Source organism: Falco cherrug, chromosome 3 (genome assembly GCF_023634085.1).
Source record: "Falco cherrug isolate bFalChe1 chromosome 3, bFalChe1.pri, whole genome shotgun sequence".
NCBI classification, from domain to species: domain Eukaryota; kingdom Metazoa; phylum Chordata; class Aves; order Falconiformes; family Falconidae; genus Falco; species Falco cherrug.
This window is the reverse complement of record NC_073699.1, coordinates 120,273,151-120,299,635: the sequence shown is the minus strand read 5'-3', so window position 1 is coordinate 120,299,635 and position 26,485 is coordinate 120,273,151. Positions and strand designations below refer to the sequence as shown.

General features: G+C 50.4%; 2 protein-coding genes and 1 long non-coding RNA gene across 4 annotated transcripts in view; 2 read left to right on the top strand and 1 right to left on the bottom strand.

Annotated features, from left to right (window-relative positions):
- Positions 1-10,144, bottom strand: part of RLF (RLF zinc finger) — a 41,873-nt gene extending 31,729 nt beyond the window's left edge. Inside the window, exons 1-2 of the mRNA XM_055706490.1 lie at positions 9,917-10,144; positions 4,443-4,597 (exon numbers count right to left, since the gene is read on the bottom strand). Coding sequence (XP_055562465.1) covers positions 4,443-4,597; positions 9,917-10,129 — 368 coding nt within the window. The 5' untranslated portion in view covers positions 10,130-10,144. The remainder of the gene's footprint in view (positions 1-4,442; positions 4,598-9,916) is intronic.
- Positions 10,145-10,181: 37 nt separating this feature from the next.
- On the top strand, positions 10,182-17,018 carry LOC114015988 (uncharacterized). The gene is made up of 3 exons (XR_008731623.1): positions 10,182-10,598; positions 15,877-15,954; positions 16,049-17,018. It is a non-coding gene; the product is annotated as an uncharacterized LOC114015988 (long non-coding RNA).
- A 1,533-nt stretch (positions 17,019-18,551) lies between these two features.
- On the top strand, positions 18,552-26,088 carry GJA9 (gap junction protein alpha 9). 2 transcript variants are annotated; one of them, XM_027806069.2, is made up of 2 exons: positions 18,552-19,664; positions 23,794-26,088. In XM_027806069.2, exon 2 carries the CDS (start codon positions 23,815-23,817, stop codon positions 25,369-25,371), a length of 1,557 nt encoding a protein of 518 aa, XP_027661870.2. In that variant the 5' UTR covers positions 18,552-19,664; positions 23,794-23,814; the 3' UTR covers positions 25,372-26,088. The 2 variants fall into 2 exon arrangements, with proteins under 2 accessions (XP_027661870.2, XP_005439696.2); XM_005439639.4 differs by lacking the exon at positions 18,552-19,664 and adding an exon at positions 21,630-22,496.
- The last annotated feature ends 397 nt before the right edge of the window (positions 26,089-26,485 follow it).

The window sequence follows — 26,485 nt, the reverse complement described above, 5'->3', positions numbered from 1 at the left end:
GTAAGTTTGAAAAGCTTTCAGGATTGTGTTCACCTTTAGATTGCATTAGAAAACTTTTCTCATCCTAAGCTTCTTAAGAGTTAAAAAGATGACTATACATTGGATGATCAACAGGAATAGTTCACTTGTTGCCAGGAATTATCCTGCATTTGTTAAGAGTTAAGTCCTAATGACAGAGTGGTAAATGCAAGTTAGTAAATCAAAAGACAAGTTTATTAGGTTGAGAAATTTTTAGAGACAGAGCAAGCAAACCATCCCATGTGCTCCCTCACAGAGGCGTTATGGAAAGCAAGTACATTCTTCCTGGAAGCAACGTGTTACATTCAGTAAGTACAACTAGTAGGCAAGATACAGCTCAAGAAGTCTGAGGTAGACTGGTCTTATCAGTTGAATCCAGTTTTGCTAATTAGACCAGATGACATTCAGATCTTTCCCAATTTTTTTTTTAAATTGAAAAAGCGCATAAACACCTTCTCAAAGATGCAGAAATGGTAAACTCCCTTTCAGACCAATGCCATCGCAGAAAAAAGTAGAAAGGTGCCAAATACTAGCTACTGGCAAACACTATGTGAACTAGGAGCAATTTTTTCTACTTTTTAAAAATCTAACCTATTAATTTTAGGGCCATATAAATCATTTTTAGACAGAAGTAAAATTTTCATATTGATGGTAACATGAATGGCACCTTCCTCCTCACACAGTACAGAATCACAAAATGGTCTGGGTTGGAAGGGACCTTACATACCACGAGTTCCAACCCCCTGCCCTGGGCAGGGACCCCTCTCACCAGCCCAGGCTCCTCCGTGCCCCGTCCAGCCTGGCCTGGGACACTGCCAGGGATGGGGCATCCCCAGCTGCTCTGGGCAGCCTGTGCCAGTGCCTCGTCACCCTCACAGTTAAGAATTTCATCCTAAGATAAATCTGCCTTCTTTTAGTTTAAAACCGTTACCCTTTGTCCTATCGCTACAGGCCCTACCAAAAAGTCTGTCTCCACCTTTCTCATAACCCCCCTTCAGGCGCTGGCAGCTGCTGTAAGGTCTCCCCAGAGCCTTCTCTTCTCCAGGCTGAACCCCAACTCTCTCAGCCTGTCTTCATAGAGGAGGTGCCCCAACCCTCTGAATCGTCTTTGTGGCCCTGCTCTGGACTTGCTCCAACAGGTCCATGTCCTTCTTGCGTTGGGGGCTCCAGAGCTGAATGCAGTATTCTAGGTGGGGTCTCACGAGAGCAGAGTAGAGGGGGAGAATCACCTCCTTTGACCGGCTGGCCATGCTCCTTTTGACGCAGCCCAGGACACGGCTGGCTTTCTGGGCTGCAAGCCCACATTGCCAGGTCATGTCGAGCTTTTCATCCACCAGCACCCCTGAGTCCTTCCCCTCAAGGCTGCTCTCAATCCATTCTCCACCCAGCCTGTACTTGTGCTTGGGATTGCCCAGACCCATGTGCAAGAGCTTGCCCTTGGCCTTGTTGAACCTCAGGAGGTTCGCACAGCCCGACCTTTCAAGCCTGTCAAGGCGCTCTGGATGGCATTCCTTCCCTTCAGTGTGCTGACCACACCACTCAGCTTGGTGTCACCAGCGAACTTGCTGAGGGTGCACTCGATCCCACTGTCCATGTTGCCAAGACAGACACTGAGCAGCACTGGTCCCAGTATGGACCCCTGAGGGACACCACTTGTCACCAGTCTCCACTTGGACCTGAGCCATTGATCACAGTTCTTTGAGTGTGACCATCCAGCTAATCTCTTCCTTATCCACCGAGTGGTCCACCCGTCAAATCCATGTCCCTCCAGTTTAGTGAGAAGGATGTTGTGTGGGACAGTGTCAAAAGCTTTGCACAAGTCCAGGTAGGTGACATCAGTATCCTCAAAAACAAACACTCAGAGAAGCTCAAGTCAACAATCAGCTTCAAAAGCTTCCTAAGATTCACAAGGATGGCCAGCTAGCTAAATCTCAGTGAAAGACATCTTTGATATGTTTATTAGACACCTAATTCTTTACTAATTATTCAGTAGAGGCAACACCTTTGGCATAGTAATACTGGGGGGTGAGGGGAATGTGTTGTGCTTTGTGGCTGTGGAAACAAGCAGTCTTGAGTTCTACATGACCAAAGCAGGTATGTCCCTTCATGGCCATGGCCAAGAAGAGCACTCCTGTTCCCCCACAATCATTTGCCAAATCTGGAAACTACGAGAGCAACCACTCCAAGCTTTCCTTTTATTTCCTAAGGTTACAGACAGTGGACAAAAAAAGTCTCACACTGCATCAGCATCGTGCTGCTTATGGGGGGCACTGTCTTTAAGTCATGTCAGATTTACTGTGGACACACGACTGAACTGGTCAGGTGGTAGGGAAAGCCACAGTGCACTGATTTTTGTTGTTACTGGTTCACCTTGCTGAGAAGGATATCAGGAGGAGGATCTGGGATGGATGTTGGCAGGGAAGGAGAATTTCAATAAGTAGAACTCTTTTGCTTTAAAACAGGAAGCTTGCTCGTTTCATTTCTCATCAGGGTTCAAATCAGAGAATACATAGCATGTATGACAGCTGTGGGTAACCCAACAGCCTCCCCAAAAATCACAGTTACATGAGAACAGTACACTGTCATGTCCCTAACCAGGTAACAGTCTTCCTCCTCCATGGAACTTAATTTAGTCTTTGGTTCCCTGCTCTTAACTTCTCTCTCCCTCCCTCGGAAAACCATATGTAAAAGAAAAACACGGGAGAGTTGAACCAGGTATGCCATTTCCCTCAACCTACCCATGACCTTACTTGTTATCTTTCTCATTCTTTAGATTCCTCTCAAAGGTAATCATAACAAGAATAGGGAGATTCCAGAAAGTCAGCCTCTCTGCTGTCCTCCACAACATAGTTTTCTGGATATAAGCAACAGCAAACAAACTCCTCACACTGCAAGATGGAACAAACCATACTAGCAGAAGCAAAATATTTTGATTTTTCTCAACAAGAGAAAAGAATTTTGATAAACAATTTTGACACAGAACTGGGATTCCCACCCTGAAGTATGTAACAGTGGCAAAAAAAATACAGAAAGTACTCCAGTTACGGGTGACCTGCATACAGAGACAGTGAAAGACAAACTTCAAGCGACATGAGTAGGGAACTGCAGAATACACAAGCTAATTAATATGACGAAGATGAGAATACTCTCATCCATAAATGGACAGTCCACAAAACCAATTAAGATATTTTGCCAGAAATATATGTATTATGTACCAGGTAAGCGATTTAGCAGTTTAAGTCTTCAGTTTCTATATTAAGATGACAAACTTTTCCCGATTTTACACATTTTCCCTTCTTGACAGAAGGCTTAAAAAAATTACTCCTAATTCACATGCTTCTCATAACTAAAAAAAAAAAATAAATTCAAGGCATCATATGGAGATACCCGTTTCTGAACTGTTGATCAAATGCTTTGTTTTTTTGTAATGTATGAACTCGCAATGTAAATCAAGGAGTCCTCTGCAAACCCTTCTCAAAAAGAACACCTGACTTCAGACCACAAAGCAAGCAAGCAACTGGTAACAAATTAAGAATAGCCCATTGAAAACCTGTCAAGAGAATTACTTTTATTCTATGGTGATCTTTATATTCAAGGTTCTAGAAACTTCACCCTGCCCCCTCGAATAAAACCTTACCAGCAAGGAGTGACCAGCACATCAAGTTATCCTTCTCAGGCTAAGGGTAGTAACTGATAAAACTCCAATGTATGTGAAAGCCCTCAGGTTACCTCTTCAATTACAAATAGCTGTTTGCACTTAAAGCGGACTTGGAGGAACTATGAGTTATTCCAAATTAGCTGAGACTGTAACAGTTCTACCTCTTATCTGAAGAACTGCTGCATTTTAAGTCACATCTGCCAACACCTGTCAAAGATTTCAGGTTTAATTACCCTTTGTTTTGCTATTGTATAGCAACAGCCCACATGCACAATATATTACCATAAATACAAAATAACTCAGCCTTTTCAGAACGGGACATGCTCAGAAGTACCCTGCATTACAGGTGAGAGGACACATGAAAGCAGCAACTGCACAGCAAGTGATACAGGTTTATTAATCCATGGATGAAGGTCTAATATTAAAGCTTCTGTTTAACAAGGACCACACTAGGCTTTTTCTACAGAAAATAATTTTCAGAATGTTTAAGAAAGAACAGAACTTTCCTAATAACTGCAAAATTATCCAAATACAGAAGAACAAACCCTTACAACTTGTTCACATTAATTAACAAAATGCTCAAGTACATTTTTGTGGTATAATTAAAAAAGTACTAGAGACATTTACTAGACAATAAATTGTAAATACAGTTGTCAAATTACGCATTACACTATTTCAACAACTTTCCCTTTCATTTATAAAGCACATTTTGGTTCGTGTTTGTTTGGGTTTTTTTTTAATTATAATGTACCAACTTAAAACTTACAGCACTAGCCTGCCAAGTACCAAAAGAACATCTTCACATTCTGTAGTCAAGTAAGGTCGTGCATTAGCAAAGCTTTGGATGGAGATTCGATATACTTCCAAAAAAGGTAAAATATGTTCCGATGCACCCCGACTGCCAGCATACTGAAGTAGCGTCTGAAAGAAAATGAGTTACCATTAGAAGTTCTCATAACACACTTTTATCTAAAAAACCAAATATCAATATAAAATATCAAGCATATACAGTAGAATGTTTCTGGAAGTGATAAGTTTTTACTCAGAAGGAAATTTAAAAGTAGTAGCTTTTCTCCTCAATAGCAGTTGTCCCTTTTATTCAAAAATATTTTCATTTATTGTTTTGATAAAATCATCAGAATTTCTACTGGGGAGCAAGCTAGATGGAATCAATAGAAATGTGAACTGTTAAGTTACAAACTCAGGGAGATCCACACTCTGCTTCTTTTGCACAACTGCCATGGAGACAGAACCACATACACAACACTGGAATCTTTATTACTAGTGAGAATGCAGAAAAATAAGCAAGAAGTTCAATATTAGGAGCGTAATTCCAGCTGTAATATTTTAAAGATACGTGCACTACCTGTACAGCAAACTTGAAGCCATTAGGAGGGGATAAAAAACCCAGATCAGATCGTTATAGATTCATTTTTCAAATGCAAAATTACCCTAGACTTTGCTACCTTGACCACAGCAATCCCACATTACCCAGGCACAGTACTGAAGCAGCAGTGTAAAACCTAGCCAGCTTTAAAAGAAATCCAAGTTTCAAAAATCAGCACAGGGACAACAGCAGTATCTCTCAACCTTTTTAAAACCTCACTACACTCCCATGTTCTTTTCCTACAGGTCATAAAGTAATACTGAGAGCAAGCAGGGCACTTAGCTCTACTGACAGCTCTAACATCCCCTCTCTGTATGCACACCCGCGAGCTCCAGACCAGTTATGCCTGTGTTCTCACCAGTTACAATCCCTCTCTCATGCTGCACCCTCCTAGACCAAACCAGGTACCAATCTTTATTAAGGGCAGCTGTGAAAAAAACAAAAAACAATGAAAAAGGCTGTACTCTGTGGAACCCTTAAGGTCAAGGCTGTATGAAAAAAAAAACCTTCAGTGCCCTACCTTATAACTCAATACAAGCCAATTTGTTCTAAGAGGATCATCAGGTCACATCAGGCTTCAAATTATTTCGAGCTGGGACTCTTGACACAACCAATTTATTTTAACAGCTTAAACAATCACATGATCATATCAGATTATGACTGGGAGGACGCTACTGAACAGACCCTACAAAGAGCTTACTAAAAATCAAGTGTAGTCATTATAACGGCCATTAACTTCTAAGATGAAGCCTAACTTCCAACACACCAAGAAGTAAGTGGCCAGATACATGCTATTTAGTGTACTATCTGGTGTTATGTCAGTGTTCTAACTGTACAATACAATTCCTAGGGTAAAAGAAAACCAACAAAACAACAAACAGACATCTACTAGTCTGGCACAACCACCTGTGATCTTTAAGGAAAAAAAAAACAACAAACAAACAAACCAAAACCAACCATCCAAGAATCAATAAAAATCAAGAACATTTTGTAGATTATTCTCCTAGAACTCAGTAATATTAACTCCTAGGTGAATGAAAGTTACAAACTCTCAAAAAAAAAGACACAATATTAATAGTTATGAAGACATAAGGAGGGTAGAGAAAGGGAAGATTGGAAGTTTACAGAAATCATCCTTAAATGTCATTATCAGAAGCAACAACTGGCTAGTAACTAACCAGTCTAAGTGCTTCTCTAACAGATTAATGAAGAATTTGATAATGTAACTCAAATTATATATGGCATTAGAAACATTAAGTGACATTTAAAGGCTGTCAAGCCTAGAGATAATCAATTGATTGCTACCATAAAGTCATCTGCTTAGTAAACCCAGCAGTAATGCTGCTGTTATAGTGAGTATGGAAATAGGTCAAACATACAAATCCCTGCACTTTTCTTAAAAATACGTCCCTTAAAACCAATCTACTTAAAAAGCGAAATTTAGTGCTCAATTATTTTGACAGACACTTAGATCATTAACTATCTGGTCTCTGTAAACCATAAAACATGGTAAAATATTTCCTAAGATTAAACAAAATTACTAGAATACTCTGCATCCTTGCCCAAGTGCAATCCTAGTGTTGAGATAGAAGTCTTACAGCTAATATTAGCAATTCGTTGAGGAGTCATTTATCAGAAACTTCTCCCCAAACAGATGAACAATGATGCTTTCTGCACATAAGGCAGATTCAAGGCAAGAGACTTATTAATAGCTTAAAGTTCAAAGATACATAGCTCTGAACATTATGCTATTAGTATTAGCACACTGACAAATAAGCAAAATGCAGTAACTGTATGAGAGTCTCTTAAAGCCCTTCTGCTAGTTCACAAGCAATGTAAGTAGAAGTTTTATTAGTTCACTACAGACTTTTCCTGGCAGTCTATACACAAGATTAAAATTAGACAATTTTTAACTTGTTAAAAATATATAGTCTACATGCTTAACCAATAGCCAAGTAACAACTTTCTAAGCAATTGTTACCTTACCATCTAATTACCTGAAGAGAGTATTCAAACATTTTAAGTCTGGTTAACACACATCCACTTATACTTCATCCGACCCTCCTTCCTTTGACTACAATAACATATCTAATTGGAAAGTGTGTGAGAAGAGCAGAGGCTACACACATCCACCTACTGTGTAACCTACAGACCAGCCTAGGTCCTCAACACTGCATGATGCTCATGTTCTGCAAATCTGGGATACCTGCTTAGCTGCATTTCTTCTGAAGCATCAGGGGTTTTATCTCAGAACCAATTTAAACATGTGAAAGCTGTAATAATGGGTCAGGCAACTTGAAGCCTCTAAGAGAAAACTTCCACCTCTTCTTAAAGATACCTGATGGCAACTGACAGTCCTCAACTGTGCCACTATTTCAGAAAGCCAACAGGTGCTGGGTATTTGGCAGGTGGAATGCTTTGATGTCCTACCACCTCTGCTTCACCGATAACTGTTCTTCGTATTTACGACAGCACAACATCAAACACACACACTGTTCATTCTAGTTGGCCTTTCGGGTACATACTGAGCTCTCAAACAGACATGCTTCTCCTAAGGTGAACATGCAAAGCATTCACAGTTGTACAATATAAAGTTGCAAGGTCGACCCACCATTTAGGCTTTATGGGTTTCTCTGTGTTACCCTGGACACCAATCTTACTTCCTGGCTCAAAAATAGGGATCTTCACGGAAACCATGTTACCCAGCATCACAGGAAGAGCTACTGGAGAGCTGCATGTGACAGCACAAGCTTACATGTGGTAAAACACAGCAGCCAGACAGCTCAAAGCACAGGAAAGCTGCTGATTTGGTTGTTTGTTGTGTTCCAACAGCCTCAGTAACTTCCACAGCAAAACGGAGCACCTTTTCAAGACCATGCCATAGACATACACACAGGATGGCAAATCCATTGCTGCCCTAAAACATTTCAGCTACCCTCATCACAACAACTTCCCAAGATTGTATTTTGAAGCTGAATTTAACTGGGCCTTTCTAGGCATTTTCTGCTGTAGCTTAATAACGTTTATGACAACATACCAGTGGTAGCCTCCAAGTTGTTAATACAAAGTAAGTTGAGCTCCTTAAATGTCACTTTGGGACAGACCTTAAGTTATTTTTAAGTTTTACTACTGAAACTCTGTGCAACATTCACAAACATCCCGTCAGAAGGGGAAACAGATGTAAAATTACATCCTCACCAGTGTTTTGACTGCACAGTGACATCACAAATTCATACTCCATTGAGGTTGCCACATGACCGAATAGCAACTTCATGCTTTCCTCTGAATCTCTTGGTGTACAGTCATGACAATCAGCATGTCCCAATCTGACGGTAACCCAAGATAATTTATTTTTTTTTAATCTGTACTATCTATCACAGTGTTCTAAAACAAGACTACCATTCCATAACAGCACAGAGACCTAAGAAGGTCTACGTTTTTGTGGGACAGCGTTTGGAGGTTTGATTTTTTGGTTTGTTTTGTTGGTTTTTTTAACTGTCTTCCATCAAACTCCATTGACCAAGCAACCGCTAAAGCTTTATCTGTACCAAACTAATCTAGATGACTCGATATCTATATATACTGATCATCTACCTCTACTAAGTCTTAGCTGAATATTTGTTTCAATGTTCTGACGCAGTGAATGCCACTGGAAACAATTCTAGCAAAACCTGAAAAACGGAGAAAATCACATACATATACACTAGGCTTCATGTAAATGCAAGGTTGCAGACCTTACAAGTGTGCTTAACTTGGGACACACACAGCAGTATGCAGCAGCATCCTGCAGTTTGAGAAGCAAGAGTTTGGAAACCTAACAGATTAACTCCTTCTGTTGTTTTGGTAAGTGACGAGCTAAACATCCTCCCAGAATGGTATAGCGAAGTACACAACCTATGAATGTAAAATGGAAGACTATGAAGGGTAACACCTCGCATCTATCATGCGCCAGTAGGAGCTTTTTTTGTCTCAGTACCAGATTTTGCCATTTACCAAAAACCATGGCTGTATCTCCTAAGGTGTGGTTAAACTAGCTTGTGAAACAGATTTTTTTTTTCCCATTTAATTTAGAAACCACAATCTCTTCCGAGTCAACATGGAAGACTCCAACAGAGAAACCTAGCAACAATTATCCAGCCTTAGAGCTCACAGTAAATGGTGCTGTGGGGGAAGCCAGAACTAATAAACCCATCAAAGAGTTTATTTACAAATAAGATATCTCCATCACTGTGGCTTTAATCAAGTTCAGCTCTTCTTCTGGAAGTCAGCAGTTCAATTCAGGAATCGCTGATCCTCAGCCTGAGTTACATTAAGCGAGTATTCAGGAAAGCTCACTGACCAGAGCAGCTCACTCCGTGGGATAAGTGAGCTGCGGGCCTCTGCAAACCAGCACGCATCGCTTATTCCCCGGCACATCGCAGTCACGGCAGGACACACAGTTCTGATCCCGAGACAAATAAAGGACAGGAAGGCTGAGGTCTAGGAACCGAGCCAAGGCCGCACTGAGAAAACGCGGAACGCGGCGCAGCCCGCCTGCCCCAGAGCTGCTCCCGCGGGCCACCGGCAGCCCAAGGCGCTGGCAGAGCCCGGCGGCGAGCGGCTGGCCCGGCCGCGGGGGTGTCCCTCCCGCAGGCCGCGCACGTCCGCGCCCAGCAGCGGCCCAGGCCGCACTGCCCGTCCCCCGCCGCGGCAGCGCCGGAGGAGCCGGCAGCGCCCCCGGAACGGCCCCGCGCCGCCCGCAGCGCCGGGCGCGCCCCACGGCGGGAGAGGCCCGCCCCGGCCCCGGCCCCGAGCGCTCCGCCCGGCGCCCGGCCTACGGCCCGCACCGCGGCCCGCCGCCACCCGGCGCCTACCTGGCAGAAGCCCCGGCAGTAGGCCCGGGACGAGGCCTCCGACACCTCCTGCTCGCGCAGCTCCGTCTGCAGCTGCCAGAGGCGGGCTCGGAGCGCCGCCACCAGCCGCTGCATCTCGGGCCGCGGAGCCGCCTCGGCCTCAGCGTCCGCCATCTGCGCCCGACCCCACTGCGCGTAGGCAAGGATCACGTGACTCGCAGCCACTGACCTCATCGTCCTGGGACGCCGTCACGTGACGCACTCGTGACACAGCGCGCGTGTCGCAGCCCACGCGACCCGCCGTCGGGGGCGGCGAGCGGGCGTTTCCCGGCGACTGGCGTCACGTGGCGGGAGCCCGTCACCCGCGTGCGCGTCTCTGCGGGGGGAGCGGGCGCGCGGGGCTGCCCCGCCCCCCGCCGCGCGCCCCGCCCGCCTCAGCGCCGCCCTGCGCGGGAAGCGGCGGCGGCTCCGCCTGCGGGTTGAGCCCGGCGTTCCGCCCGGCCTGGCGCGGGGTCCCGCGGGCCGCCTCCCCGCGCGCTCCTCCCGCCCGCGGAAGCGCGGCACCGGCGCCCGGCGGCGCCCGGCGGCGGGGGAGGTGGTCCGGGGCGGGCTGCGCGGTTTTGTCCCGCAGCTGGTCCCCGCGCTGGCACCGGCGGCTCCCGCCTCTTACAGGGCGCATCGCAGAGCGGGAGCCGCCCCAAAGGTACCGGCGGGCACCGGGGAGCGTCCGCCTCCGCGCTGGGGCTGCGCGCCCGGCGGGCCCGCCTCACCCGCGCGTGGTGGGGGCGGGGCGGGCACGGGGCTGCGGTCTGCGCGCGGCGGGGCGGAGCGGGCGTCCCGCTCCCCTGCCCGTGTCTGATCCCGCTCCGCTGCCCGTGTCTGATCCCGCTCCGCTGCCCGTGTCTGATCCCGCTCCGCTGCCCGTGTCTGATCCCGCTCCGCTGCCCGTGTCTGATCCCGCTCCCCTGCCCGTGCCCTGATCCCGCTCCGCTGCCCGTGCCCTGATCCCGCTCCGCTGCCCGTGCCCTGATCCCGCTCCCCTGCCCGTGTCTGATCCCGCTCCCCTGCCCGTGTCTGATCCCGCTCCGCTGCCCGTGTCTGATCCCGCTCCGCTGCCCGTGCCCTGATCCCGCTCCGCTGCCCGTGTCTGATCCCGCTCCGCTGCCCGTGCCCTGATCCCGCTCCGCTGCCCGTGTCTGATCCCGCTCCCCTGCCCGTGCCCTGATCCCGCTCCCCTGCCCGTGTCTGATCCCGCTCCGCTGCCCGTGCCCTGATCCCGCTCCCCTGCCCGTGTCTGATCCCGCTCCGCTGCCCGTGCCCTGATCCCGCTCCGCTGCCCGTGCCCTGATCCCGCTCCCCTGCCCGTGTCTGATCCCGCTCCCCTGCCCGTGCCCTGATCCCGCTCCCCTGCCCGTGTCTGATCCCGCTCCGCTGCCCGTGTCTGATCCCGCTCCGCTGCCCGTGCCCTGATCCCGCTCCCCTGCCCGTGCCCTGATCCCGCTCCCCTGCCCGTGTCTGATCCCGCTCCGCTGCCCGTGTCTGATCCCGCTCCCCTGCCCGTGTCTGATCCCGCTCCCCTGCCCGTGTCTGATCCCGCTCCGCTGCCCGTGCCCTGATCCCGCTCCCCTGCCCGTGCCCTGATCCCGCTCCGCTGCCCGTGCCCTGATCCCGCTCCGCTGCCCGTGCCCTGATCCCGCTCCGCTGCCCGTGTCTGATCCCGCTCCGCTGCCCGTGTCTGATCCCGCTCCCCTGCCCGTGCCCTGATCCCGCTCCCCTGCCCGTGCCCTGATCCCGCTCCCCTGCCCGTGCCCTGATCCCGCTCCGCTGCCCGTGCCCTGATCCCGCTCCGCTGCCCGTGCCCTGATCCCGCTCCCCTGCCCGTGTCTGATCCCGCTCCCCTGCCCGTGCCCTGATCCCGCTCCGCTGCCCGTGCCCTGATCCCGCTCCCCTGCCCGTGTCTGATCCCGCTCCCCTGCCCATGCCCTGATCCCGCTCCCCTGCCCGTGTCTGATCCCGCTCCCCTGCCCGTGCCCTGATCCCGCTCCCCTGCCCGTGTCTGATCCCGCTCCGCTGCCCGTGCCCTGATCCCGCTCCCCTGCCCGTGCCCTGATCCCGCTCCCCTGCCCGTGTCTGATCCCGCTCCCCTGCCCGTGTCTGATCCCGCTCCCCTGCCCGTGCCCTGATCCCGCTCCCCTGCCCGTGTCTGATCCCGCTCCCCTGCCCGTGCCCTGATCCCGCTCCCCTGCCCGTGTCTGATCCCGCTCCCCTGCCCGTGCCCTGATCCCGCTCCCCTGCCCGTGTCTGATCCCGCTCCCCTGCCCGTGCCCTGATCCCGCTCCCCTGCCCGTGCCCTGATCCCGCTCCCCTGCCCGTGTCTGATCCCGCTCCCCTGCCCGTGCCCTGATCCCGCTCCCCTGCCCGTGCCCTGATCCCGCTCCCCTGCCCGTGTCTGATCCCGCTCCCCTGCCCGTGTCTGATCCCGCTCCGCTGCCCGTGTCTGATCCCGCTCCGCTGCCCGTGCCCTGATCCCGCTCCGCTGCCCGTGTCTGATCCCGCTCCGCTGCCCGTGCCCTGATCCCGCTCCGCTGCCCGTGTCTGATCCCGCTCCCCTGCCCGTGCCCTGATCCCGCTCCCCTGCCCGTGTCTGATCCCGCTCCGCTGCCCGTGCCCTGATCCCGCTCCCCTGCCCGTGTCTGATCCCGCTCCGCTGCCCGTGCCCTGATCCCGCTCCGCTGCCCGTGCCCTGATCCCGCTCCCCTGCCCGTGTCTGATCCCGCTCCCCTGCCCGTGCCCTGATCCCGCTCCCCTGCCCGTGTCTGATCCCGCTCCGCTGCCCGTGTCTGATCCCGCTCCGCTGCCCGTGCCCTGATCCCGCTCCCCTGCCCGTGCCCTGATCCCGCTCCCCTGCCCGTGTCTGATCCCGCTCCGCTGCCCGTGTCTGATCCCGCTCCCCTGCCCGTGTCTGATCCCGCTCCGCTGCCCGTGCCCTGATCCCGCTCCCCTGCCCGTGCCCTGATCCCGCTCCGCTGCCCGTGCCCTGATCCCGCTCCGCTGCCCGTGCCCTGATCCCGCTCCGCTGCCCGTGTCTGATCCCGCTCCGCTGCCCGTGTCTGATCCCGCTCCGCTGCCCGTGCCCTGATCCCGCTCCCCTGCCCGTGCCCTGATCCCGCTCCCCTGCCCGTGCCCTGATCCCGCTCCGCTGCCCGTGCCCTGATCCCGCTCCGCTGCCCGTGCCCTGATCCCGCTCCCCTGCCCGTGTCTGATCCCGCTCCCCTGCCCGTGCCCTGATCCCGCTCCGCTGCCCGTGCCCTGATCCCGCTCCCCTGCCCGTGTCTGATCCCGCTCCCCTGCCCATGCCCTGATCCCGCTCCCCTGCCCGTGTCTGATCCCGCTCCCCTGCCCGTGCCCTGATCCCGCTCCGCTGCCCGTGTCTGATCCCGCTCCGCTGCCCGTGCCCTGATCCCGCTCCGCTGCCCGTGCCCTGATCCCGCTCCCCTGCCCGTGTCTGATCCCGCTCCCCTGCCCGTGCCCTGATCCCGCTCCCCTGCCCGTGTCTGATCCCGCTCCCCTGCCCGTGCCCTGATCCCGCTCCCCTGCCCGTGCCCTGATCCCGCTCCGCTGCCCGTGTCTGATCCCGCTCCGCTGCCCGTGTCTGATCCCGCTCCGCTGCCCGTGCCCTGATCCCGCTCCCCTGCCCGTGCCCTGATCCCGCTCCCCTGCCCGTGCCCTGATCCCGCTCCGCTGCCCGTGCCCTGATCCCGCTCCGCTGCCCGTGCCCTGATCCCGCTCCCCTGCCCGTGTCTGATCCCGCTCCCCTGCCCGTGCCCTGATCCCGCTCCGCTGCCCGTGCCCTGATCCCGCTCCCCTGCCCGTGTCTGATCCCGCTCCCCTGCCCATGCCCTGATCCCGCTCCCCTGCCCGTGTCTGATCCCGCTCCCCTGCCCGTGCCCTGATCCCGCTCCGCTGCCCGTGTCTGATCCCGCTCCGCTGCCCGTGCCCTGATCCCGCTCCGCTGCCCGTGCCCTGATCCCGCTCCCCTGCCCGTGTCTGATCCCGCTCCCCTGCCCGTGCCCTGATCCCGCTCCCCTGCCCGTGCCCTGATCCCGCTCCCCTGCCCGTGTCTGATCCCGCTCCCCTGCCCGTGCCCTGATCCTGCTCCCCTGCCCGTGCCCTGATCCCGCTCCGCTGCCCGTGCCCTGATCCCGCTCCGCTGCCCGTGCCCTGATCCCGCTCCCCTGCCCGTGTCTGATCCCGCTCCCCTGCCCGTGCCCTGATCCCGCTCCCCTGCCCGTGTCTGATCCCGCTCCCCTGCCCGTGCCCTGATCCCGCTCCGCTGCCCGTGCCCTGATCCCGCTCCCCTGCCCGTGTCTGATCCCGCTCCCCTGCCCATGCCCTGATCCCGCTCCCCTGCCCGTGTCTGATCCCGCTCCCCTGCCCGTGCCCTGATCCCGCTCCCCTGCCCGTGCCCTGATCCCGCTCCCCTGCCCGTGTCTGATCCCGCTCCCCTGCCCGTGCCCTGATCCCGCTCCCCTGCCCGTGTCTGATCCCGCTCCGCTGCCCGTGCCCTGATCCCGCTCCCCTGCCCGTGCCCTGATCCCGCTCCCCTGCCCGTGTCTGATCCCGCTCCCCTGCCCGTGTCTGATCCCGCTCCCCTGCCCGTGCCCTGATCCCGCTCCCCTGCCCGTGCCCTGATCCCGCTCCGCTGCCCGTGCCCTGATCCCGCTCCCCTGCCCGTGTCTGATCCCGCTCCCCTGCCCGTGCCCTGATCCCGCTCCCCTGCCCGTGCCCTGATCCCGCTCCCCTGCCCGTGCCCTGATCCCGCTCCGCTGCCCGTGTCTGATCCCGCTCCGCTGCCCGTGCCCTGATCCCGCTCCGCTGCCCGTGCCCTGATCCCGCTCCCCTGCCCGTGTCTGATCCCGCTCCGCTGCCCGTGCCCTGATCCCGCTCCCCTGCCCGTGTCTGATCCCGCTCCCCTGCCCGTGCCCTGATCCCGCTCCCCTGCCCGTGCCCTGATCCCGCTCCCCTGCCCGTGTCTGATCCCGCTCCCCTGCCCGTGCCCTGATCCCGCTCCCCTGCCCGTGCCCTGATCCCGCTCCCCTGCCCGTGTCTGATCCCGCTCCGCTGCCCGTGCCCTGATCCCGCTCCGCTGCCCGTGTCTGATCCCGCTCCGCTGCCCGTGCCCTGATCCCGCTCCCCTGCCCGTGTCTGATCCCGCTCCCCTGCCCGTGTCTGATCCCGCTCCCCTGCCCGTGCCCTGATCCCGCTCCCCTGCCCGTGTCTGATCCCGCTCCCCTGCCCGTGCCCTGATCCCGCTCCCCTGCCCGTGCCCTGATCCCGCTCCCCTGCCCGTGTCTGATCCCGCTCCCCTGCCCGTGCCCTGATCCCGCTCCCCTGCCCGTGTCTGATCCCGCTCCCCTGCCCGTGCCCTGATCCCGCTCCCCTGCCCGTGCCCTGATCCCGCTCCCCTGCCCGTGTCTGATCCCGCTCCCCTGCCCGTGCCCTGATCCCGCTCCCCTGCCCGTGTCTGATCCCGCTCCGCTGCCCGTGCCCTGATCCCGCTCCCCTGCCCGTGCCCTGATCCCGCTCCCCTGCCCGTGTCTGATCCCGCTCCCCTGCCCGTGTCTGATCCCGCTCCCCTGCCCGTGCCCTGATCCCGCTCCCCTGCCCGTGCCCTGATCCCGCTCCGCTGCCCGTGCCCTGATCCCGCTCCCCTGCCCGTGCCCTGATCCCGCTCCGCTGCCCGTGTCTGATCCCGCTCCCCTGCCCGTGCCCTGATCCCGCTCCCCTGCCCGTGCCCTGATCCCGCTCCCCTGCCCGTGTCTGATCCCGCTCCCCTGCCCGTGCCCTGATCCCGCTCCCCTGCCCGTGCCCTGATCCCGCTCCCCTGCCCGTGCCCTGATCCCGCTCCCCTGCCCGTGTCTGATCCCGCTCCGCTGCCCGTGCCCTGATCCCGCTCCCCTGCCCATACTCTGCCTAATCAGATGTAAGCAGCGGGAGGGCAACAACCCCCGTCCGCCTGGCCAGAGTTACCTGCTCTTTTCCACCTCAGCCTCTGCAAGGTGAATGGGAAAGGGGGAGGGGTGAGGTGGGGAAGACGTGGGGTAAATTGAGGTGGAAGCATCTGGGAGGCTTGCCCATACGTTCACCTCATAGTTTTGCAGTATGAAGCAAACGGAGTGTCTCGTGTGCTTAACGCTTGGAGAGGTGGCTGAAACCTAAGATGGATTAGGAATAGCAAAACTACCTGCCTGCAGATTTAATGCTGAAGGGGTGGCCTGGGAAGGAGAGGAGATATGTACAAGAAGAGCGTGGAGCTCCGGTGCCACCAATGTGCTTGTGAGCTTTTGCCCATCCCCGTTATTCTCCAAGTTAAATGGTTCTGCATTTTTCCTGTTGAGAGCAAGTGTCTCCTAGATACCCCTCTGGCTTGCATGATAGGGTGAACAACAGTCTGTACGAGAAATCGACTGCTGCGGGGGGGGGGCAGGGGCTATTGTTCCCTCTTCAGAATGGAGCCTTGCCCCTTTCCAAAATGTGGGAGAGTCCTCTCCTTGCACAAGACATTATATGGGGCCATGGATGTATGGAAAAAACTTTTTACATAAAAGTATTTATTACATAAAAATAAAATGTGGCTTCACATTTCTACAAGTCTGCCGCAGAAGCTTTAACGGGTCTGGGGTGAGCGTGCATTGAAGAGGTAACGGGGCAAAGGGACAGTCCTGTGAGCCAAAACACGGGACCACCACCCAACCCTTGCTCATCCAAAGGCAAGACCCACCTGTGAGTCTACCCAAGAGCCCCAACCACCCCCACTCCCGACTCCTGCTCTGCTAAAAGCGGTCTTTGTCCTAGCTAGTCATACGTGTTTCACTGGCACAAGGTAGTGTGTTAACGAAAATGCATTTTGAATTAAGAACTTTAAAGTGCTGAAGCTGCTAAATGGCAGAACCAGGCCTCAGCCCTTGCATAGCCCTAATCCAAGGCTGGTTTAAACTTTGTCAGGTTAATCAGTGGGAGAACAGAGAAACAATAGATGATAAATTGTATGCACAGGTGCTCTGAGAAACACAGCTGTTTTTAAAAAAAATGGTATATGTGAATAAAATTGCTTGTTCAAAGACTAAGTGTGCTTAAAGGATTGTGTGAGTTAAAGCTGACAGAAAGGAGATCATGATGCGAGGAGGAGACTGGAACCGGATAGATGAATCAGTTGGGACAGGGTCAGATGATGCATTCACAGAACTGACAAGACCAAAGGAAACTTCTAAAAACTTCAGATGTTGACTAATGATTTGATAAGCGTATATAAGCTGTGCTGTATCCCTTGGTTCTCTGCCACTCACTGGGGTGGTGGCCCAGCTCTGAGTCATGACTAAAGCAAGCCCAGTGGTACCCAGGGCTGTGTGAATTTCTCCTTTTAACAGCTGCAATCACTGGGGCTTATCTGTAGGAAAAAACCTTGCACCAACAGGTTCCTTGTGCTGCTGCTTCTGCCTCGATAATGGGTGGGGCACGGACAGAAAGAATTGTAGAGGAATGAAGGCAGGTTAATTAACATTGATAACATACAGCGGTGGGCTGGCTTCAGGGGCGGGGGGCTTGGCTGATGTGGATGAGGTGCAGCTGTGGCTGGTTCTGCTGAGTAGTTAAATAGCTGAGGCGGGGGATGGAAGAGGTGCATGGGAGGAAGAGACCTGGAAGAAGCAGAAGAGAGAGTGCTCTGGATGTGGGGGAGGCGAAGAGGCTGCAGCAGAGGCAAGAAGCAGGGTGGACCGGCACGAAGAGGATGAAGACAGCACTGGCAGTAGATGAACTGTTGAAACCTCGTGGGGGATTGGTGGCCGTGCCGGGGCAAGGTGTGGGAACTGCTGTTGGAGTTAACCTGGCGTGGGATGGTAAAAGCCTCGTTGCAGCTGGTGAGTTTTGCTGGTGCTACGATAAAGAGCTACCCGATTTTTCAAGCCGTCAGACGTGATGGAAACGCTTGAGCCACGTGCGTGCTTCTTGGTACGGAGGCAACGGGCAGTATCGCCTGGGCTGCGACGGGAGAAGGGCAGAGCGCTGCGAGTCCCGCACCCGCAGCTCCCGCGTGCGGGCGGCGCAAACCGGGGGGGCTGCGGCCGCTGCGCGGCGCAGGTTCGGTGGGGCGCTGCTGCCACCTGGCGGCCGAATGTTGGTGCTGTAGCCCGGGCGCCACCCATGCGCTCGGAACTGCATCGTGGCGGCGGGGCAGTGCCGGGAGCGCGGGAGAGGCGAGCGAGCCGTGGGGCGGAGGTGGGGGGGCGGCACGGGGGGCTCCAGCCGCCTGCGAGCCGGGGGCTGAGGGGAGGGAGGCGGTGGTACAGTGAAACCCCCCCAGCTCCGCTGCGGGCGGGAGCTGCGCAGGTAACGGAGACATCAGCACCGGGAGGGAGCGAAGGGGGGAGCTCAGCACTGGGCACTTGGGGAAGGGGCGGTTAAACCGATGTGGATGAGCTCAACGAGAACGTGAATAAGGAGCCTTCGGACCAGGACGCGCCGACCGCTACAAGAAACCAAACCAGGGTAAAGTAATTGTGGTAGCAGGAGATCAGCGACCTCCGACTCGCACGGCCCCGTATAGATTAAACCCAGCCCCGCGGGCACGGCTGGGCTGGGCATGTGTAGAGGGGGCAGTAAGGGGGGGCTCGGTCAGCCAGCGGGTGTTACACACTGGAACCGCAGTAAGAGAACGGCTGATGTCTAAAGAACTCCGGTAGGTAACAGAAACTAAATGAAGATGGGTAACGTACGCCGAGAAAAACGGGAACTTCAGGTACCTGCCCACGAAGGTGAAAAGGAAATCTGGAAGGGGCGGCGGGGGGAGGAGATCCTGGATGCTCGGAAACCTGATGTGTGTGTGTGACTTGTACCATAAACACCCGGCTGCTGGTTGGAGCGCTGTGCAAGTCCGGAGGAGCGACCCCCCTCGCACCCGGCGCCGCAATGAACACACCTGCTTTGTAACTCTCCTCGAGGTGTAGTTTGATTCCAGACCCGGTTAGTAATTTGCATATCATTATAGCATCTGCTGTGCCATCCTCTTCCATTACTACACTTGCACAGGGGAAGGGTCTTCACCTGGGCAAGGGTCGTCTCGACCTGTGGGTCTGGGTTTTAGCGTTATGGTGAAGGTGCTTCACTTCAGGGCACCTTAAAAGTGAGTCTTGTTGCCAGGCTGGACGGCTGGATATCGGCCTGGCCAAGCTGTCCGGTGACACCCTGCACCCAGAGCCCAGGTGAGCTGGTGATGGTCTAGGGAGTAGGGTCAGTATGGGCTGTGGCACAGGGGCTTCGGGTAGCACAGTCTCCGATAACAAGCACCACAGCAACTCATACGTGGTTGGTTAACAAGCGCTAACATAATTCTAACAGGGAGGTTAACTCCTTAAATTCAAGATGGTCCTATAGCAAACTGTTTCACGAACACAAAATATAGAAAGATTCCGTAAAAATTTAAGATAATCTGCAACACCCTGGAGAAGGTGCCAGGTTGGAATTGTCTTGTGCTTCTCACCCTGCCCTGGCAGCCACGTGAAGGACATTGCAAGAGTTCTGCTCCCTGCTTTCTGGGGTGAGAAAACTGACCCAACACTTCTGTACTCGTACAGACTCCAGTGCTCCATGGAGCCACCCAGGCACAGCTCAACCAGAGGCGGTGCCAGGAAGGACTTCTCTTGGTGGTTCTCACCCTGCCCTGGTAGCCATGTGAGGGACATAGCAAAAGTTCTGCTACCTTTTTTCTGTGGTGAGAAAATTAATTTTTCACTTTTACACTTGTTCAGACTCAAATGCTCCATGGAACCACCCATGCACAGCTCCAGCAGAGAAGGTGCCACGAAGGCATTCTCTTGCAAATTCTTACCCTGCCTTGGTAGCCATGTGAAAGACATCACAAAAGTTGGGCTCCCCACATTCTGAGCCAACAACAGGTTAACTAAGTGTTCTCATGGTTTTTGGCTTTTTGCACTGCTAGAGCCAAAATGCTCATTGGAAACATCCACTCGCTGCCCTTCTGGATAAGGAGGTGCCACCACCAGGCTTCAGGCCTCCGATGTACCTGCCTCTACTTTGGGCAGGTACACGGGACACAAATCTGCACCAACTGATTTGCATGTACATCTTTAGCAATCAAAAGTTAATCTATAAGCCAGCACAGAAAATGGATGAATGTGAAGACTGTGCACCTCTATCTCTATTTTCTCTGGTCTGCCTTCAAACACGGCACCGTTGGATTTTGCAGCCCTAAATTCAGTACTGAGTAGTCCAAATTGCTCACTATTGCAGTTTATCGTTTGTGATCCGAGCTGCACAAGAGAACTGTGGGTGTGAGTCCACATTACTCAGCCTGTAGGACGCATCGCTGATGTTTGTGCCTCTAGCTGGCCGTTGTGGGTCAGACAAATACAGTAGAAAACAAAAATCAATTGTACACATAGAGTGCATGTTATTGATGAGTAGGAATGAAAAGGTCTTGATCTTCGCAGAATATTTCCACAATTGAATGATTTCTGTGGTGTTTGACCCTGAGCTAAGAAAACATAATATAGTCCTTAAAGTCTGGGGGATGTTTTGCAGCAAACCCACCACCAATGAGAAGCCGGTGAGGTAGCTTCGAGATCTGGAAGAAAAAGTATTCTCTCATTACATCACTAAGTGTTTTGTTACTAAACACTGAATGTTGGTCCAACAGTTTAGGTCAATAGTCGCATCCACAAAATGTCTGCACCAAGGTAAAAGGCAGCATTAGCACTATAAAATTGCCACTGGTGCTCAAATTCATTTTCCATCCTGACTCATCAAGTTGTCATTTGACTTAAATACCTTTTTAAATTATATAAATGCATCCTGGAATATTATGTGCAGATCATTAAATATCTGTCTTAACCTTTACCTTTTACAGAAAAGGCAGATCCCCAACCATCGTAGCTCAGTCCCACCAAATACGTAGGCTTTTCAAACAAAGCTTCAGTATCTTTGCAGGAGGTTGTGTTGGGGGGTCTGTGGACCACTTCGGTGGATTTAGAGAATTTTTTTCACCAATAGCAGAAAAATGTTTAGAAAATTACTTTTAAGTACTCTACGGAAGTGATATATGTTTTGAAAGCTGCTTTAAGTATCTAATAGAAATAGTTGGCTGTAGACTGAGAGCTTGCCAAAACGATCGAATACTGTCATCTAACTATGAAATCGGACGTGACCTATTGACTGATCCTCAGCACCAAAATTAAAAGATAATGATTAGCTTTTTAGAGTTCTCAGCAGAGAAAGATTATTTAGCCTATACAGGACACTTGGATCAGCGATAAGCATTTGCAGGGAGCCGAGGAGAATCATCTGAAAGAGGATTATAGTACTAGATACACTTCTTAACTCACATTGATCCTGGCAGCGGAGTTCCACATTAATACCAGGCATTACCCTTGGCCATTGCACTGCTAATGCTGACCCCTGACGATCTCTGTATACAAAACAAGTGTATTTCTGCCCCCGTCTTTCCTTTTGTAAAATGAGGTCTCTTTCCATCCCCTCTCCCCGGAATTTTTTGCAGGCATTTCCTAGAGTTTAGAGTGTTTGAAAGGGTGTTCCCCTGCCTACCATCAGTCTACAAAATGTACTGTAGCAATCTGATCAGCTACAAAGCCATTTGAGCAGATCTTAAGCATTTTTCACGTAATTTAAGTAAATAAGTAAGTAAGTTTCATGCATCAGCTTAATTTACAAGCTGCAATCTGTCCCCAAGTGCTGGGTGGACTTTTTTTGATACATAAGTATAGCTATCAAGAACAATGACTGCCAACTTCAGTCTGTCTGACACTTAGACTGGAGTAATGACTTGCTCCTAACAAGAAATACTGAATTACATGCACGGGGAGAATGGTGTAACACAGTTGCCACGTCCAGGGGTGTTTTAGAGAAATCAATGCAAGTAAGATGGCACGAGGAGAATAAACGACAGGTATAGAATCATAGAACATAGGGACAGATGCTCTTTTTGAAGAGGGAGTGAGTTTGGAGGGGCCAAAAGTACTAGCACTGGGTTTTTACATCGGGAGTGTGATGCTAAGCCATTCCAGGAGAACAGACTGCAGAAATCTGCAATGACAGTATTTGGAAGGATTTACCTCCTTTGCTTTTGCACAGGCAAACCAAGTCTTTGCTGCTACTGAGATATGTAAACTACAACTCGGTCCAAAATTTTTCTTCTATTCTGTTTGTCAGAGGCTGAGATTATTCTTGAAACTTGGAAGGTGCTGGAGAGGCAAAAGGGAAGATAATCTGAAGGAAGTTAGAGCTGCAGATTTTTCATTTCTAGCTTTTTTTTAAGGGGATTCCTTTATTGGTCAGAGTTAAATTTTGCTTGCAGTGGTAGCAGACTGCACAACAGATTGATTTTCTCCTCCCTCCATCCCTAGCAAATATAAATTCAATGTGCGAACTTGCACTCCATCACTTGCTCCTGTAGCAAAATAAACTGCTGATAATGTGAAATTTACTCACACGGACGGAAGATGGCAGGGGTTGTAACTTTTTGTCAGACACTGCAGATCCTTAATGTCACACATTTTCATAAAGAAAGGTATGTTTTATTTTTTAACTTACCATTTATTTTTAATTTGTTTATCTTTAAAAAATGTCTATACTTGCCTATTTGTATCCTGATTTGCAAGAGTATTTCTCTTAGTAGGCTGCCTTAACATAAAGTTTCCTCTATTGTCGTTGGTATTGTGGCTGTAAGACTGCAACTTCAATTTGATTTCTTAACACTCCCATTTTACGGGGTGAAAATGAATCCCCTCTGAACAGAAAACACTGTTAAACCACCTTTATCCTAAAAAAAAAAAAAAAAGGTCAGATTATTCTGGTTTTAGTATAACTGAATTCTATTGAATTGTACTGTATGTACAACCAAAGGTAAATCTACGGATGTACCAGTTATCCTCACACATTTAAAAAAATATTTTTTTGTTAGTGTATACAATAAGATGGACATTGAAAAGGAATTTAAAATCTCGTCCACAATGCAGTTGGGGAAAGAAACACAGGAAAAAAAGGCAAGATGTGTGAACACATATATTACCAGTTCATCTGTACTCAGATGATAATAATTTAAGAAAATGCTGGTAGAGAACTTTTGTGTAAATAATTTATTTTTCAGTGAACTGGGGCAAAGATAGCAATGCTTCACACCTAGTCACTCTATTCTGTATTTCAAGTGCAGGTATCATTGATCAGAGGAAGCTGGACCAGTTATGGTCATTCTATTTATTTGTTTATCATTGACATCTGTAAACAAAAAGCAACTGTCTGCACCAAATTATGTGCTTTTAAACATATTTTTAATTTAACAATACAATTTTAGTGACGTGTTTTATTCTCTCTCGAGTTCCTTTGTATAAACATTTTTTGCTGTGAAACAGTAGTTGGACGTTACCTTAACTTCAGCTGCGACATGGGGCTTGGAACATCTGAACAGGAAGACCAGGAAATATTCCTCTACCTTCACAGGTGTCCTAAATATAAATGTACCGCTCTCACGCTGCTATGGGTGATGGTTCAAATGGACCAAATAATGTTCCTAAAACCCCGCTACCAGCCAGGCACCTTAGTTTCCACTGATTTGATGCGAACTGAGGGTGCTTATTACCTCAGATCATTACCAGGGTGTCTTTCACTGATAAATTAAGACACAGGTGGATGATGCACTTCATCTTGCAGATGAGAGAGAATAATACCTAGATTATCGACGAGTCATGTTGCCATGGTTACAATGTGACATACCGTGGTTTTTCCCAGAGTCATGTTCTTCGTAATGCGTTAAAGGACTGCAGCTTTTATGGTGTTTGTCTGATACTTTTCTCTCTCATACATTTTAGGGTTAAGATGGCAGAATAACCATGGGAGACTGGAATTTCCTTGGAGGCATTTTAGAGGAGGTCCACATTCATTCCACTATTATTGGAAAGATTTGGCTAACGATCCTCTTCATATTTCGAATGCTTGTCCTCGGAGTGGCAACTGAGGATGTTTGGAACGATGAACAATCAGAATTTATATGCAACACTGAGCAACCTGGTTGTAGAAATGTGTGCTATGATGAGGCCTTTCCCATCTCTCTCATAAGATACTGGGTCTTGCAAGTCATATTTGTGTCTTCCCCTTCCTTGGTGTATATGGGTCATGCCTTATACAGACTAAGAGCCTTGGAAAAAGAGAGGCAAAAAAAGAAAGCTCAGCTAAGAGTCGAACTGGAAAGCACTGAATTAGAAATTCCGACTGAATGTCGGAAAAGGCTGGAGAGAGAACTCCGGCAACTGGATCAAAGAAAGCTAAACAAAGCACCCCTGAGAGGCTCTTTGCTCTGCACTTACGTGATACATATTTTCACAAGATCTGCTGTGGAAGTTGGCTTCATGATTGGGCAGTATCTTCTTTATGGCTTTCATCTAGATCCCCTTTACAAATGTCAGAGAGATCCATGTCCAAACACAGTTGACTGCTTTGTGTCTAGGCCAACAGAGAAGACAGTGTTCATATTATTCATGCAATCCATAGCAACTGTATCATTACTTTTAAATATCCTAGAAATTATCCACCTAGGATTCCGAAAAATTAAAATGGGACTCTGTGGGCAGAATAAAAACAAGGATGACCCTGACAATTTCTACATAAACAAGTCTAAGAAATACTCGGTGATACCACGCTCCTCTTTAGGAATATCCACACCCCCGCAAAAGACTCTTCCTTCTACACTCGGCGGTTATGCCTTTTTAATGGAAAAGCAAACTGATGCTGCTGTCTACCCAGTTCTAAATTCTCCTCCCATGTTTCAGTACGTGCAAAATAACCGTGCAGAAAGAAGCAGCAATTACACCCATTGCAATCAGGAAAATAAATCGCCAAAGAAGAGGACAGCTACAAATGCTTTAGACAATCAGATTCAAAATACTAGCATAAATAATAACGAAGACTTGCTTGGGACTGAAGCGCAGGATATGCAAAAAGAAGCTGAAAAGAAACATTTCCTTGTTATTACTCAGAATGCAGATACAGCTTCAAGCACGTGCTTGAGAAGCTCTGCTGAAATGCCGTCTCAAACTTCACTGCAACACGACACAACTTTTCCTGTTACTGGTTTCCGAAGACAACACGGAATCAGCTCGTCTTGGAACTGCTCGGCAATGGCTGAGAATGCGGGAGCTTCAACAAATTGTCTTCCAAAGAACAGAAACAGAAGACAAAGCAGTTTCAGTACAACCAAAGCCCAACCACCCTACAATGCTGACATAAAAAATTCTAGCCGACCAGAGACTCCTGACTCTACAGGGGAGGTGAGCTCAGAATCTAAACAAAGTAGGAACTGCGACAGTCCTAAGCCTTTCCCCCTGTGCAGGCGCCTGTCGCTGTCAAGTAATGCCAGCATCAGGCGTGCCCCCACCGACCTTCAAATATAGTGGGAATATAGCGAATATATGGTGGAACCTGCCAATTGCACTAGTCACTTCTGGGATAATTACTGAATATTGCGACATAAGCAAGACATGTACGAGAGTAGCTAAATCATCAACTTTAACCAGCTGTTTCACAGAGATAGAAAAGATATGTAGCCCTTTGAATATTAGCTAAGTCATTTTAAACAGTCTCTTTGCTTCCTTTGTAATGAAAGGGTGGCCAGGACCTCAGCGTATAAACTTGTATGCCACCTTTCCAGCTACAAAGGCAAACACATTGTATAAATCCACAATATGCTAGGAAAAGTGAGGCATAAAATCACAGCTGACTATTTAAACTGCAGAGAAGTAGAAGACAAAATTTACAGTCTAACAATATATTTTGTGAAGACCAGTAAATTAAATTAGGCTAAAGCGGCCACTGGCACTCTCAGGAGAAATTAATTATCGGTAAATATGTTTCTGCTTAACCCCTCTGAGAATTCCAACAGATATTTGACAGCTGCCTGAAAGCAGGGTGTCAAACGTATTCTGCTGTTCGAACTGTGTTAAATGAAAAAAAGAACAAAGCATTTGATACTTGTATCGCTAATTCTTTGACCCCCATGGTACACTTTTTTTTTCAGTGTATCTCCACTGACTTTCTCAGCAGAAAAAAATCAAAGTGAATCTCTTATTGTGTACTGTTACTGTTAAATACATTATTACATTTTTAAAGCATCATGAATTACAAATGAGTTGTGAGCCTTAATTTTGAGATTTTGCATAACACTAATAAGATAGCAATTGTATTTTTTTCAGTCAGAAAACAAGTTACTGAAATTTATTAATGAGGAGTTTTGGATTTCACAAACCAGAAGACTTACAATAGTAGAAAAAAAATGGGGGGGGAAAAAAAAAGTAGTACCCTCTTACTTTCAGTTACAATGTAAAAAAACATGTAAAAGGTTTATCAAACTGTAAAACTTCTCCTTTTCTGTCTGTCTGTCCCCCAAATTCTGACAAACTTCTAAATCAAAGAATGTTTATAATTGTTTAGAAGGAGATTTCTATTTATGCTTTTTATGGGGGTAATAAAACAGATAAAAAACATTCATCCACTTGCTGCTCCAGTCCA

What these genes read in the sequence shown, in the direction of transcription:
- GJA9 (XM_027806069.2), top strand. Translation starts at nt 23,815, where the DNA reads ATGGGAGACTGGAATTTCCTTGGAGGCATTTTAGAGGAGGTCCACATT.